General features: G+C 38.8%; 1 protein-coding gene across 1 annotated transcript in view; it reads left to right on the plus strand.

The window, feature by feature from the left end:
• Positions 1-15,695, plus strand: part of SLAIN1 (SLAIN motif family member 1) — a 51,718-nt gene that overhangs the window by 23,425 nt on the left and 12,598 nt on the right. The window contains 2 exon segments of the mRNA XM_039551720.1: positions 8,666-8,815; positions 10,893-11,231. Of these exon segments, the coding sequence (XP_039407654.1) occupies positions 8,666-8,815; positions 10,893-11,231 (489 nt within the window).

The raw sequence follows: 15,695 nt of genomic DNA on the forward strand, positions 1-15,695 counted from the left end.
TTTGCTGGGGCAGCCCTTGAGGTATATGTTGTAGCTCTATGTATCAAGCAGTTCTATACTGATACATACCAACTGAACTGCTTTCTCATTCTATGCTAGTATTAGATCTTTTAAATATAATTTTTCAGAAGGAGATGTGCTTCTTGTGAATGAATTGGGAAACAAACTTTTCAGGTACTCCCAGTTTTCTCGTATTTTTAAAACTGAAGTTCTCACATACTCTTAAAGTTGCTTTTCTGTTTTCCTAGGCTTAGAGGCAAGTAGACAGTCTTTATTAATTTTCTCAGCTCCTCCTAATTTATTGGTGTTTGTCCATGACGTGCATTGCCCCTGGCTGGACGCCAGATGCCCATGAAGACTATGCTATCATTCTCCTCCTCAACTGCACAGGGGAGAGAGAATACAATGAAAGGATTGTGGGTCAAGATGAGGGCAGGGAGAGATCAGTCACCAGTTAGCATCATGGGCAAACCAGACTCGACCTGGGGAAAAATTTATTTTATTACCAATCAAATCAGAGTACAGTAATGATAAATAAAACCAAATCTTAAAACACCTTCCCCCCACCTCTCAATTCTTCTGACTCTTGAAAGAACTCACCTTGTGCAGTCTATACTTGGGAAGTTTCTGTTCTCATTGCAGTTGGGGATGAGGGAGTGCTGTGCCTCTCGTGATGGAGAAATCAACAGACAGAAATGACAAACAAGCCTCAAGCATTTTTTGAGCTCTGTGTGACAGGGCAGAGAAATAGTTTTGGGCAGTGACAGTTTCACTGTGACTGCAAACGTGCATTAAGCATATGAGGTGTGACTGTGCCTGATGGCAAAATTTTCTGCCGCTAGTAGGATGGCTGACTGAGCTACAGCTGTGGTTAGGAAATATAACTGGAATAAGCTGATGGGATGACCAAAGCTGATGGCTATGGGAGACTGGAACTAGGAGAGTGCTGCTTGAAAAATCAAGAAGTTTGCTGTGTAATATTCAACAAGATGGGAAAATGGACATGCCCCAAACTAACTTCCAGATTTAACAGGTACAGCTCAATGCTCTTTACTCAGAGTTACTAGAACTGAAAACATTGTTGTCTTAAGCCCATATTTTACAATCTTGTAAATTGTAAACCCATAATTCTTTCAAAAATGTGAATTTTTAGGACTTAAAATTGCAAAGGAAAGCTTTGAAGCACTGTGTTTTGATAAACTGTGGGAGGTGTTACAGTCCTTCTGAGCACGGAAGCTGAATGCCTCACCCCGTGAAGCAGACCAAAGGATTGCACGTACTTCTGAGGTCCATGTGTTCGGGAGCTACTGAAATACAGATTCTCTTTCTTTGAAAACCTGGCTCCCTGAAGATCTGTTACAGGATAGGGCAGCACAGTATTGGTTCCCAGTAAGTATCTAGCACCTGTCTTCTACCTGGTTCTGCTTCAAGTTCTTACAGGAGCTCTGAGTTTTCAAGTGACTCACGTAAATCTCCACAGAGTAGTGGGAACCTGTGTTTCCTGCTTCTTGAGCCAGTGTCCCAATAACAGCACTAATCAATGGGTAGTGGGGAATACCTTCATGTTTTCCTCTGTCAGTCTTTTCAGGCATATTAGACACTTAGCTATTCCCAGATGTGTATCTGACTGCAGGAGTAGTTTTCAAACTCTGAATTGCTTTTTTACAGGAACCAAAAGTGAAGGTTAAATACCCATCTTTGGGAGGGAGATAGTAGATATACCTCACTGAGGTGATGCCTCTTAGCTGGCTTAGGCATTCTTTTCTATGGTAAAGAGAGAGTTTTGAATTCTTCCTAGTACTCCTGATTTTCTCCTGTGATCAGCTAAATGCTTCTGTTTTCCATATAGGTCTCTGTATTTATGGTATCTCCCATGAGAGATATCTTTAAGTGTGGCTGCTACGTAGCCACACATATGCAGAATGCACCAGGGAAGTGGTTTGGGTTTTCTGCTCTATGGCAGGAAAGTATTTGCAGTACTGTGGATTGACAGTATTGTAAATGTTCCTTCAGTGCTGGCTTGAAAGAGGATTTTGTTCAGGCTATGTAATTAGAACCCATATTTCAAATGTCTGCATGTATGAAATATAATTTGCTTTCAGCTTGAGCTTAAAATGTATTTTTGACTTTGGCCCTGGAGATCTGTACAAAACTTAAGCTAACTTGAGTGGATAAACAAGCCAGATAATGCTTCATATAATTTAGCATGTTTAGTCAGTAGTACAACACTGATATATATTATTTTTACTGTTTTCTGTATTAACAGCAAAAGAGTACTTTTTATTTGTGTTGCTTAGAGTGGAAGTAAGTTCTTGTTCTGGCAAACTGAGCTCGCTGAGTTCCATGATGGAGTTATGAAAGTAGAAGGTGTTTATAATGTGCGTGTACTTGATTTGGTTTCTTGGAAACCCTGATAGCCTTAGCTAATAGAATCCACAGAATCACAGAATGGCTCAACGTGGCAGGGACCACAGTGGGTCATCTGGTCCAACCTCTGTGCTCAAGCAGGGTCATCCTATAACACATTGCATTGGGTTGTGTCCATATGGCTTTCAAGTATCTCCAGTGAGGGAGACTCCGCAACGTCTCTGGGCAACCTCTTCCAGTGCTTGGTCACCCACATGTCCTAGATATATCACATCTGATGTTCTAGGTGTATCTGATTCCTCAGGTAGAGGTCCTGTGCTTGAACTGTCCCTGATTACATCAGTATAACCCCCTCAAAATTAAAACAACATAACGAGGATCTCTGCCAATTTTTACCTTGTGTTCCAGGTGATGAACATTTCCACTAATTTAAATGGCAAATTTCATCTTCCCTTTCAAAAACATGCTTCTGTATATGTTTAGGAAGTTCTTTTACTTTATATAGCTTAAATGAGGAACTAATTTTAGGATGGGAATTGCTTTAAAGATGGTACAGCATCCTGTGGTTTTGCAGGGTGGGCCGCTCTTTTTGAGCAGTGCAGTTCTGTAGATGTTCATTTGTTCAGGCTTTCCTGTGAAATTTTCTAGCAGTTCTTACTAAATACTGATAATTCACAGGAGTCATGATGGTGAGTATTTTTATTTTTTAATTAGTTGCTCATATTTTCCTATATGAGTTACTATTTTCATCTGTTTTAGCCTTTTGATAGCTCCAGGAATGTTATAAAAATAAGGTCTTAATTAATTTTTAAACCTTCAGTTCTGTTAGTAAATATTTTAAAGATCTGAGCAGTCTCACTTGTTGCTGATTTTATTTTTTGCAGGAAAGGTTTTGATTGCTTACTTAAATGGTCAGTTTGAAAAGTCCTTTTTTAACATACTAGAGTAGGTACTGTGTAACACAGTGCATTATCAGCAGTCTGTTTTCTAAGAATTTACCAAAACCAAGGAAATCACACCCAAAAAGTTGGACACTTCTAATAACTGTAGACTTAAGATGACTGGGACAATTTATTTTATTACAATATTTGTTCCACCGCTTTAATACTTCAAGAAGTCAAATTGAAAGCATTTACCTCTTTGCTGTCAGTAAATGAAATGGATTTTTTTGCTTCTTTTCTCTTGATGGAAACAGATGCCCCTGTTTTCCTTTCCATGGCCGAATCTCTTCCTTCCTTCAGTGCATCTTCACTGTAAGTTACTCAGAGCAGGATTATCTATGTTTCTATTCAACTGCTAAGATTAGAAATTTTGTTTTTAAAGGGTACCCAATCATCTTCATCTGCAGGCAACTGGCACTGGGGCTTTAAGAAGCAGCTACAAATACTGTAAAATTCAGAGCTTAACAGCTGGTATTTTAAACTTAAAATAAAGGTCTTAAAAACATTGTCTCATCAGTGCGTAGTAGACTGGTGCTTATCATGCTAACCAGGACAGTCTAAGATTCAGTTTGGAGGAAAATAACTATTCTAAAATGACTATCCATTGCACAATTTTGGGATTTAACAAATTTTACATGAGTTTACGTATTTGCCTACATGTCTGTAGCACTCGCTTCCTACGTACCTTTTTATGGTTTTGGCATTAGCACAAGACTTCAGTAAGTCTAATTTTGATGTCTTTGTTAGTATGGTAAAGTAGTCAATTTGTACATTGATATTTCCATTTGAAATATAATGAAAACCATTTTCTGTATTTGATCCTAAACAATGGATTTAACCGCATGCCTCAAAAGTATCCATCCTTTCCTGATGCTTAAACTACAAAGCTCTGTTTTGGGCACAGTGACAGAAATTTGTAGAATTGTGAATATTTTACATTGGTATCCCTAGAGATTTAGTATATATAGAGGTTAGTGTAGATAGAGCTTCTTGGCCTCTTCCATCCACCTTTCCCTGAGAACACATGTCATTTGAAAGAGGAGTTTGAAATCTGGTTGGCCATAAATACTCATTGTATTCTTGGTGTGGGTTCTTGCTTTCATAGTCACGATAACCGTTGCCTTGTGCTCCGTGGGCCAGCTCACAGCAGTTATTGTAGAGGGTAATGAATGATGTTTATTTATACTGTGTGCCTGACCACATCTGGGGGTGAGAACATGCTGGCAGCTAATTGGCCTGGCAAGTGATCAGGCTGCTACAAAGCAGTAGCTTGTGCTAGGCAGGAAAATGAAATCGCAAGGAGCTGTCATCCCTTGCTCTTATTGATGGTTCCTGGTGGACATGACAGACATTAGCTGTGGATGTGATACTGAGATCTACTCTTGTCGTATGCATTTCTTTCAGTGAATGCCTCAGATCAATTTGCTGTTACTAACACCTTGTGAATTAATCTCATCCCCAGGGATTTGTGTTAATTGCTAGTTTGTAGAGTTGTGTCCATCTGTATTTGCTCTCCTTTTTGTCCTGAGACACTTGAATGCTTCACTTTAGAACTGATCACTTTAAGGGCAAAGAATCCAGGCGGGAAGTCTGTGTTGTGTGGCTTGGCATCGAGCAATTTCCTGAAAGTGGTGCTGGTGCTGCCTTTAAAGATCTCAGAATTTTGGGTTTCCTTGAGCTTGAAGGAGCTAGAATCACCAAAAATGAGAGAATTGCAATAATTCTTCGATGACGGGACAGCAAAGAATACTGTTTGAATTTTTATATGTTACTAATGTGTACTTAGCTACCTTCCTCAGAGCTTGAGCCCTGCAGGTACTCCCTGTCCCCAGCAGACTGCTTTGTGCCTGTGCTGTAACCAGGCAGTTGTCTTCACTCCAAGCTTAGCAGCGCTTATGGGAAGAGTTGAAAAGGCTTGTACTCCTTACAAACCCAGGATACATTTAAGTGAGTCAAAGCAAAAGGAATAGTTTGGATTGGTGACAAACTGGTTACTCCAAAAGGTTGTGAAGATGTGACTGACAGCCCGCCAAGACATCTTTCCCTGCTGTTCCCATGGCTGCTTGGAATTGATGTTAGCAAGGAGGAGGAATAAAGTTTTTGTGTCCTGCTAAATCGTTTTGGTGGTAGTGAGGTTTGAAAACAGAAAACTTGAGTATTTTTTGAGTAGCTGTTAGTGTGTAAAATGACCAGATGAACAGGTCCAAATAACACAGCAGATTGTGGTTTTAAGTAGCCATGTGATGGAGAATGGCTTTATTTTTTTATGCCATTGGTTTCAAAGCTAAGTATAAGTATGTTCCTGGCTCCCCCTCTTGTGTCACTGTACTTAACATCTGTGAGTACAAAATAGATTCTATTATAAAAACCCAATACTGTCATATGTTTTTCATCTTTCCTTGTATCTGTATGAGTTCTCTGAAATTTATATATTTTAAAATTTCCCTTTTTCTTAAAACAATTTTATTACTAATATTTATTTATTTTTGGAAGAGCTTGGGAATGTTGTTTATTTTACTTTTTCAAGGTATGTAAAATAGGCAAAACAAAGGATAGTTGTATTAATATTTTTACTGGATGAGCTAAGAAAAGGTAAATAAATGTAAATTAAATAAGCCTTTAGCTTTATTTTTGCCTACTTTGAGCACTTTCTGATATTGCTTAGAAGACCAGGTGCCTTGCAAGCTTTTTGTAAACAATATGTAGAAAAAGGGATACCTTGTTTTGTTACTCCAGAAACAATGAAAAAAGAAAAAAAAAAAAAGTGCTTATGCAATCAGGAATTTTATGCTGTAAAAAGAGAAGGGAAAATATGGTAGCTTAAAAGCTTGATATGGGATTACAGTTGTTTTTAGCTCTTCATGGTTAAGCGTCTTTTACTACTGTGTCTCTTAACTCCCATAACTGATACTTTTGTTGGTAATTGAATTGTGTGATGATTGATTGCCATTAACAATTCCTTGAAGAGCACTACAAATTTCGTTTTTGTTTCTCTTCTAACTGTAGCAGTTTTTACTTCCTCTATTATTTGTGTGTTGTCACCCAGTGATGTATGTGATGAATAAATACCAAAAAAGGTATATACATAGAAAATAGTAAACAGATATATTTGCTGAAAAACTTCTTGGAGCTCACTTCTACATGTAAAAGACTATGATGATACTCTGATTTGCTGTGGAATATTCACCATTATTTTGCTTTTGTAATAAGTAAAAAACGTATGATGAACAGATTAAGATGAGATGCTTTTTCTCTCTAACGGTACTGTTCTATTAATAACTGTAAATCTTGTTTTTTCCCCTCCTCCCTCACACCTGTAACAGCTAGCCGATGGCGGAACCTCTTCTCTACACCTGTCTCCTTGGCTTTCCCCTATAGTCCTGTTGCAAGACTCACCCCATATACCAATGGCTTTAATAGTCCCAGCTTCTCTAAAACCTCCAGTAAAGCAATACTAACACCCGAACGGACAGGTAATGCTTATCTTTTTATTGATTTACAGTGCTTACAAAAATGCTTGATTTAATCTAATCCTGCTAGCATTTAACAGCAGTACACTTTTTGGATGATTGTCTATGAACTCGCATGTCCGAGGGAGATTGTTGCGTTTTTTTTAAATGACCTAAAATATGGCTGTTAACTATAGGTGTTATGCAGCATGTTATGGGAAAGTGATGCTAGTAGATATAACTAATGAGTCACCCAATAGTACAGTTGTGACTGTATCAACTTAAACAGTCCCCAGCTTTGTTGCTCATTTCTGCCCCATGGTGCCCCTTCCTTGCGTCTGCAGAAACATACATGCAGCTGTGTAATGAAATTGCAACGAGAATTTCTCTATGATAAAAAGAGCTGGCAAATCTATGCCTGTTTTCATACTAGTCTTGTTGCTAATGTTTAAGATTTATTTTTTTTTCTACTGATTTTCAGGGAACACACAAGTCCTAGGAAAGCTGGAAACTTTCTGTGGTCTGTAAATTGCAGGGATTTGCATTTTCCTTCTTCACAACAGATATCAGGAGTCAGTTTGTATCTATGACTTCTCTTAAACTGCAGTGGTAGTGGAGAAAATAATCTTCTGGGGGAGAGGCATTAACATTTTATTGCTGGCTGGAGCAGGCATGGGCTGAGGATGTCAGCATCAGTATCCCACCAATCTGCATGCAGTGTTCCTTACGATGCATGAAATCACTGCAGAAAGCCCTGTTTTAAGGGATATGGGCACTGTGGGTGAGATACAGCTCGAGACAGCGCCTGCTGTAGCTGTCTGCATGTGAGTGAAATGTACTCCCTATTCAGTGGGATGAAGCCTAGTTCCTAAATGAACTCATGCTGTTTGAGATAGCCTCAGGTACCTTGTCTAGCTTCCCAGTGCTGCTCCAAAAGAGCACAGCTGTTACTACCTCTGCGGAACCTCAGGGACTGCTGTAACTTGCACATTTAAGAAAGAAAGCAAACACATTTACTCCATACAATCCTTCCAAAGCAAAGTAATCCCCTGCCTGTCCTTTTCTTTTGGAGATATTAGAAAATAGCTGAATTTAGGATGAATTTTAGGTGGCTGCTTTCAGCAGTGCAAGAGGATGCAAACACACCTGTGATACAAGCACAACTGGTGACCCATAGTCACAGCAATTCTTGCCCTGCAGGGTGTGGGTCTCTGGTGGTCCAGAGGATATTAGAAAATTATTTACTGTTTTAGTTGATTTAGGGATTTTTCTTTAAAGTTGGACAACAACTAGTTTATGCAACTGATTGCAAATTAGTTTATATTTCACTATCGCACACGGGGAAAAAGTAGAATCCAGAGCCTTTCCAAAAGATAGCTCTGTGAAGGAAGGAATGCTTTCTCTGTTGCATAATGTTCAATCTTAATTGTTACTGTCATTGATTTATATGATAATTATAAACAGTTTAAAAAAAGAACAGTACAATTAGCTAAACGGCTCTGACACAGCATCTGAGTACTGAGCAGAAGTTGGTGACACATACCCACTTGTTTTTCAAAACAGGGTAGGGAGAACCACAGTGCCACAAGAGAGATGCAAATGCCGATGTGGTTAGACTACACTAACAAATCTGAGCTGTATCAGAACAGTATTGGGTAAATTATTCATTGTCTAGGCTATGCAATGCTATTTTGGGAACAAGCCGAGGAATGATCCATTCCTACACTTAATACTTCTCATGAATATCAAAGCTCTTTGCTAATTGTTACTGAATTGAACTACACTTCTGAAAGTTTTTATGTGCTATTCAGAAAATGTTTTCAGGTATTGTAATGTAAAGAGCAGGTGATTCTGAATGAAAGCTGGCCAGACATATTTGTAGCCTAAAGTGTATGTTTTCTTACATAGGGTACATTTCTAGGAGTTCCCCTTTGAGTCCACAGTCATCCATAGACAGTGAACTGAGCACTTCAGAGCTGGAAGATGATTCCATTTCCATGGGATACAAGCTGCAGGACCTCACTGATGTTCAGATCATGGCTCGTCTACAGGAGGAGAGTAGGTGGTGCTTTTTTTGGTTTTCATAATAGTCTGAGGAAGATTTCCCATAACAGTTAAAACTGCTCCAGTCTGGTCTCCCGTCAAATGGTTCTTTTTTAAACGGTGTTATCTCTTGAGTGGCAGGTGGAAAGACTCTTCACCTGCACGGAGAAGGTGTGCACGTTGTTGGGTTAAGGTTAGTCTGAACTGGTACTGGATTTCAAAATTTGATGTTTATATTTTTCTGAATATAAATTGAAATAAAATTATTTCTGGAGAGGGAAGATGCTGAAGCATTGTTCTCATACGTGCATTTCAAGAGAAAGGTAAAAATAAGCAGCTCTCTTGGCTTCTTTTGCCTCCACTTCAATTTTCTTAAATTGTCAGGTGAGTTTTGAAATTAAATGCCCCTTAAATACTGAATTGGGGCCTTTAAATTTAATATCTTGGTTTAAAACTACTGATAATGCACAAATCTGAGCCTAGAGTCTTCTTTGAGATAGATTATAGTTTAGCTTAATAGTAGTTTCTGTAAAATTTCTTTATTAATAAATAAAGGGCATTTGACTTAGAGGTCACTGAGACAGTAAGTGGAGTATCTGTTTCGCATCCTGTTAGTGACAAGTGAGATATCAAGGAGGAAGTGATGAGATTAGAAGCAAGAGAAATTCATAGATGGGGCCTGAATGAAAATGCCAAGTAATAAGTGATTATATAAAACAAAAATAACAAAATGGGAAGAAAAAATCAGAGCTGTGGTCTGGCTGAAGCCACCAGACTGAGCAGGCAGAGTGATCACCTGTCAACAGGAGAACTTGCGGAGTATCTAGTGGCACACATCATGTTCTGCAGCGAAATTAACAAGTGTTCTAATTTTAAAAAGCAAAAAAATATATGACTGTCAAAGATACAAAGGATTGCATTACTTAAATGACAGCTGTGCTCATCTTTTTTAGAGTAAGGTTTAAAAAGTACTTTGGGTACTTAGCTCTTTAAAGAATCAGGGCATTGGCAGACTGGAAAGAAAAATGCTGGTTTTTCTTCTATTCTGTGTCAGGTGCAGTGGTTGTATCTCATCCTTGTAGCAGCAGCTGGTGGGGAATGTTTGAGCATGTGACAGTTGTTGACCACTTAATCCCGTGGAAGGTGGCAGTTCTATACGTGCACGCAGGCACGCTCTCTTCACAGCCAGAAATAGAAACTCCCACTCGAGGAGGGGGTGAGGAAGCATATTAAGAAGCTTCCATTATGAGGCAAAGACATCTGTTAAAGCTGAGGGCTTCTTGTAAGTCTAGGAAGGTTGTTATCTGCAGCTACTGTCAGATAATTACTTGGCTCCTGGAAGTGCAATGTTTTTTCCTTAGCTGCTGTGCATTTGGAGAAAGGAGGCATGTGCAAGGGATGTGAATGCTTCCCTCTCGCTTGACCTGGAGCAAACAGGCTCTTACAGGGTAGTGCTAATAGCGAGATGGTTTTCAAAACCTGGCATTCTGAGAATAGGGTGGTAGGATTGTGTACCTGTGTAAAATACAGTTGTGTTACCACTAGGCCTTGTCCATGATACTGGATGCTATCAGGAACCAATTCTTGTTCAGGGAGATTGGAGAGCCAGAAGATCTAGATGGGTTGTAAGTTTAACAAATGTCATTGTAAACATTTTTGTTGCATGAATACAAAAGTTTAATATCAATAGCTTGGAAAACTAATGTGAGTGCAATTCCTCTAATTAAGAGTATTGAGAAGTTAAAAACTTAGTACCCATGTGGTCTTTTTATTGGCAGAGAAATAGGTACCTCCTGAGGGTGGTTCATCTTAAGAAAGGCATCTAAGATGTCTTTTGGAGACTCCTGTATTCTTTTTTAGTATTAAAAAGATTTTGAGGGAAAGAATTCAGACTTAGATGCCTGAAAGGTAGATCAGATGCCTGAAAGGTAGATGAGATGAATCCTACGTCAGATCTTCAGCCTAATTACATTTTAAATCCAATTCTTGCTGTAAAATTGTCTGCTTACCTGCTTCGTTTTCAAGATTGAAGTGCATATTAAGAGTTAATCACTTAGCAGAAGCTGAATCATCCTCCTCTTGGAATTTACAGGCCTTAGGCAAGACTATGCTTCAACTTCAGCATCTGTGTCAAGGCACACTTCCAGTGTTTCTCTGCATGCGGGAAAAAAAGGGACATGCAGTGACCAGGAGTATGATCACTATAGTCTTGAGGATGAGGAAGAGTTTGACCACCTTCCACCTCCACAGCCACGTCTGACTCGCTGCTCCCCCTTCCAGAGAGGGATTCCTCACTCACAGACTTTCTCCAGTATCCGGGACTGCAGGAGGAGCCCTACGTCCCCACAATTCCCTACAAATACTTATCAGCAGCCCTTCTACTCTCCTCAAGCCCAAACTCCAGAGCAGCAACCAAATAGGATTAATGGAGGTGGGTTGCATGCTTTTCTGAGAAGTGGTCTTTTCTCTGCCAAGTGCCAGTGCCATTTTAAAGATGAATTGTACATAAATTGTGACAAATAGTTTAAGCTTGTGTAAATGATTAAGATATGTTAACTGTTAACTGTTAAGCAGTTTTCTACAAAATGTAATCTGTCATCACCTGGTCATGAAAGCTGTTGCTTTAGTCTGTTTTAAAATGCTGCAAAGTTGACCACAAATGAAGAAAGAAACAGGAAGTAAAGAAGAGCATGTTTTAGCAGGCTAATAGTCGGTTAGAAGAACCTCTGGGGCTTTCAAGCTTGATGTACACATGTCCATTGTGGATGCAGTAAAATACAGATCAGGGTTTTCAGATTTTCATTTTCTTTCTTATTCCTGAGTTTGCTGTTAATGCAGCTGTGCTGTGAGGGGTGCTTATGACACCTTGCTTCTGTTCCAGATCTTATAGGGGCTGATTGTTAAAGTAGTTGGAGATAATGTCACTCCCAAACTATCCTGAGACATTGCTGCTTTTTCGTACTGCATTTGAGATATGTTCTAGGGTCTGGAACATTTGTCTCTCAGTGCTTACTCACTGTTTAAATTACCCTCCATTATTGCTGTTTACTTCTTTTCTTTCCTTACTATAATCACAATTTTCTTCTTTCTGCTGCATTTTACTTTCCTATACCTTGGGTCTTCCCCCCAAGTTAATTCTAAACAGTCCATTTCCAGCCAGGGTTTTGTATGTAACATTACAGATTACAGCTCACACTTGGGCAAGGAAATAAATGTGTTGTTCAAAACAACATATAGTTGCTATTTTTGGTGCTACAGGTATATGCATGTTGCTTTTCTGAAAAATGAGACATGACAGGTTGGTGCCCAAACCATTTCTATTCAAAGTAAGCCATGGCATGGAAGTATAATTGACAAGTGGCAGTATAGAAGGAGAGGTGATGTTAACAGAGGGTAGAGCAGCGTGGGTGTCTGTTAGTACAGCATTTGTGCCGTATTAATTTTAATGTTGCTTTTCTTGTCAGGGAGGTACAAGAATGGGACAGTAATGCTGGGCTTGCGGAAATGTTGGGAGATAGAAAGGAAGGCTTTGGGGCATTTTTGTTCAGGAATAAGAGAATGATGTGTTGTTGCCATGCTTTTATGTGGCTCCCAAAGTGTTTTAAATAATTTTTTCATGTTTCAAGTCAATGGAAGTTAAGCATTGGATTTCCTGCATGGAAAGGCATGGATATTTCATGTCAGTGGAACTTAAGCACTGGATTTCCTGCATGGAATGGCATGGAAACCTTTAAGGCACTAAAAACACTAGACTCCTAGTTTATTAACTACAAAGTGTATAAATGTAAAACACCACCAATTTTATTACCTGGTTGACGTTTTTCTCAAGAACTCTGAGGATAATGTGTTTGGCATCACCCAGAAGTTGGACATGTGACTGCAGTTACCTGTTTGCAGGAATGACAAACAGTGCTATAATAGTCACTGTCTTTAGAAGGGAATTATCTCCTCAGCTTCCACACCTTCAGCCTCTAACACATGCAGCTCTGATCCATGTAAGTGGCAAATACCGATGGTGAGAAACATTTTACTTTGGCTGTGTTTTTTGGCAGACAAGGAGATAAGGAGTCAAGTGTTCACTGTATTGAGTATGTCTTCGTAGTATTACAACATCCTCTTATTAGCACATACCTTCTTGGCAACAATTTCATTGTCTCTCAAGAATTCCTACACGTTGAAATGGAGGTAGACTCCAAAACAAGAATTTGTCTGAAGCTCTCTGTGATGGATGATGTGTTCCACACTGTTAGTTTACCCAGCCAGTTGAGAAGGAGGGGTGTGAAAGATGGAAGAACTGAACTTTCAGTTTCTGCCTTCAGTATATGTGGAAAGCATGATCCATAATTAATAATTGTCAAAAATACCATGTGCTGTGCTGACTTGGTCATTCCAACAGTCTTCCCAAATCTTTATTCCTCTGTCTTCCCCCAGAGAGATCACTTACGTTCTTGTATGTGCAGTCAAGGGTCTGGCCCCTGCTTCATCTGGTCATTCACAGAGCTCTTCTTAAAAGAAGAATAAGCAGCAAGTAACTGCTGAATTTTGACACTCAGTCTGGGGTAAAAAACCCAGTATTTAGCTTTGACACAATATTCCCTCAAACTAGTCCATGTATTAGCTTAATTACAATTTTTTGCCTTTAGGCAAATAGTTTGAGGGATGCTGCCCTACTTGCTTTTCGTAATGTTTGGTATGGTACTCTAGTTGAGGTACCTAATTACCTGCCCTGTAAAAAATATACTGAAGGTGTGATAAACCTGGAAAACTCTAATAATAATTACTCTAGGAGTATAATATTGGTTGCCTGATGAGAAGCACCTACATTTAAATGCTGAGATGTGGATGCCCACCTCTGTATGAAGGGTCTAATTCAGCTGCCCACATATAGCTACATGAGGTACTTTGATGCACCTTGGCTTCACCATCACCCTGTGTCAGTGCTGTTTAGATTCCATAAACAACCCAGGATCTCTGAGGTGGCATGAGGTACCTTCACATAGGCACTGACCTGTGCACCAGATGTCTGGTCTCTTAAGTATAGCCAAAGGTCTGCTTGTTCTCCATCCACAGGGTTCCATTTTAGGTAGCAGATTTCTGTTGCTCTGGTGATCTTCTGCCTTTTCTGGGGTTGAGAATAGTCTCTCAGGTGTTTTCCAGCTGTGTTGGAAGCTATGCTTTTGAGCTCATACATTGTTCTTGGCAGTGTATTGTAGCAAAGTGCTGCCCTTGCTGTAAAATTGACACACGGCCCTGTTTTAAATTGCTGTACATCTATTTGAAGATAAAATTACATACTTCTGGACCACACTACACCATGTAGCCCCCACTCTCAGGTCCAGGTTCTTTATCTCGCCTTAACCCACTCATGTCTGAATGAATGGTGCCAGTCATATTTACTGCCAGTCCCCAACAGCTTGCTGTACTGGATGGCTCCTGGTAAACGCTATCAAAAATGGCAGGTGTGTGCCAATCTAAATATGTTTAGATGTGAAATATGTTGCAATATGTTTAAAGTGTATCTGGGGCCACTTGTAGCATGGGCTGTAGGTGTACCTGTTGTTACCTTTTAAACAGCATTTTCACAGCCACTGTCTGTAGAGTCTGTGTATTATCTTTGCTTTCTAGTAGGTTTTATTGCCAGTTCTGGCAAGAATATAGTAATAGATAAGCTTTGTGTGAAATTTTGTTTTCCTTGTTTAATTACACTCTCTTCCTAAATCAGCTGAATTTTCTGTAATGATGAGTTACATCAGAAGAGTTCCATTTGTAAACTTTTTAAGGTATTCTGATTTTCAGGGATTTTTTAATTGGTTGGTGGGTCAGAAATAGTTAATTTAAAGAAGATCTGAAAGAGACAGGAGGTGAACACCTCTTGAGTACCGGTTGTAATTAGCTGAAGTGAATTTGTCTAGTTAGTGTGTGTTTTATACTTTAATAAAGCCTTTAACATGTTTGCAGTGGAAAGATTTTTGCTTACATCTCTCTCCCCGTAGTCTAATTTGAAGAAGTTATTGGTTAGCAACTTAAAACACTGCTAACTATTAATATCAAGAATACTTTATATATAGTAATTTTCATATAAGAAATACCACCGAAAGTCATAAAACCAAGCTGGTTTCTGCTTTATATTGTCCATAAATATACATTCTTTTAGTTACTTTGATGCAAAAGTACCTGCTGCCACTTTAACTTTTTAAAAATATATTTTATTTTTCTTCAGTAATTTTATTAATTTTTAATAGCTGTTAGTATTTTTGCCCTTTATACTTCCGATTTTCTGAAACCACAGGTAATGGTTAACTATAGTGCTGTGAAATGATCCAGAGTAATCAAAATCCAGGATAGACAAGATACTGAAAATAGGATTAATTTTCTTGTGTTCAGGCCCACTTTCCCTATCTTGAGAGCAGCTTGCTCACAACCTTTTATCCTGGCACCCTTTATTTTATGTGCATTTTAAGGTGTACATTTTTATGATACGTGAAAATTGGAAACTTTGTACTTTGGACAAATTATTCCAGGTAAAGAAGGAGTTTATTATAATACAGTGAGAAGGTGGATGAATAATACGTGGTTCATGGTGTAGCAATGCATTCAATCTGGTTAATCTTAATAAATATTTTCCATTAGCTTTTCATGTTGATTTTTAGCTTGGTTTTTAGCTAAGTTTTTAAGTTGGTTTATACCTTCATAAACAGGCCACAGATGCCATTCACTTGAAAAACTTTGCTTTTATTTTCCAGAAATTAATAGTTATGAGTTACTTTCTTGCCTACACTTTGAAAATATTATGGACATCATTGGCTGTTGCCTCAGTTTGAAAGCTGCAAATGTGGTTTCTGTTTGTTGTTTGGGTTTTCCAAGCAAACTCCAGACACCATAGAAGAGCAGCATT

The sequence above is a fragment of the Corvus cornix genome, chromosome 1, assembly GCF_000738735.6.
Source record: "Corvus cornix cornix isolate S_Up_H32 chromosome 1, ASM73873v5, whole genome shotgun sequence".
NCBI classification, from domain to species: domain Eukaryota; kingdom Metazoa; phylum Chordata; class Aves; order Passeriformes; family Corvidae; genus Corvus; species Corvus cornix.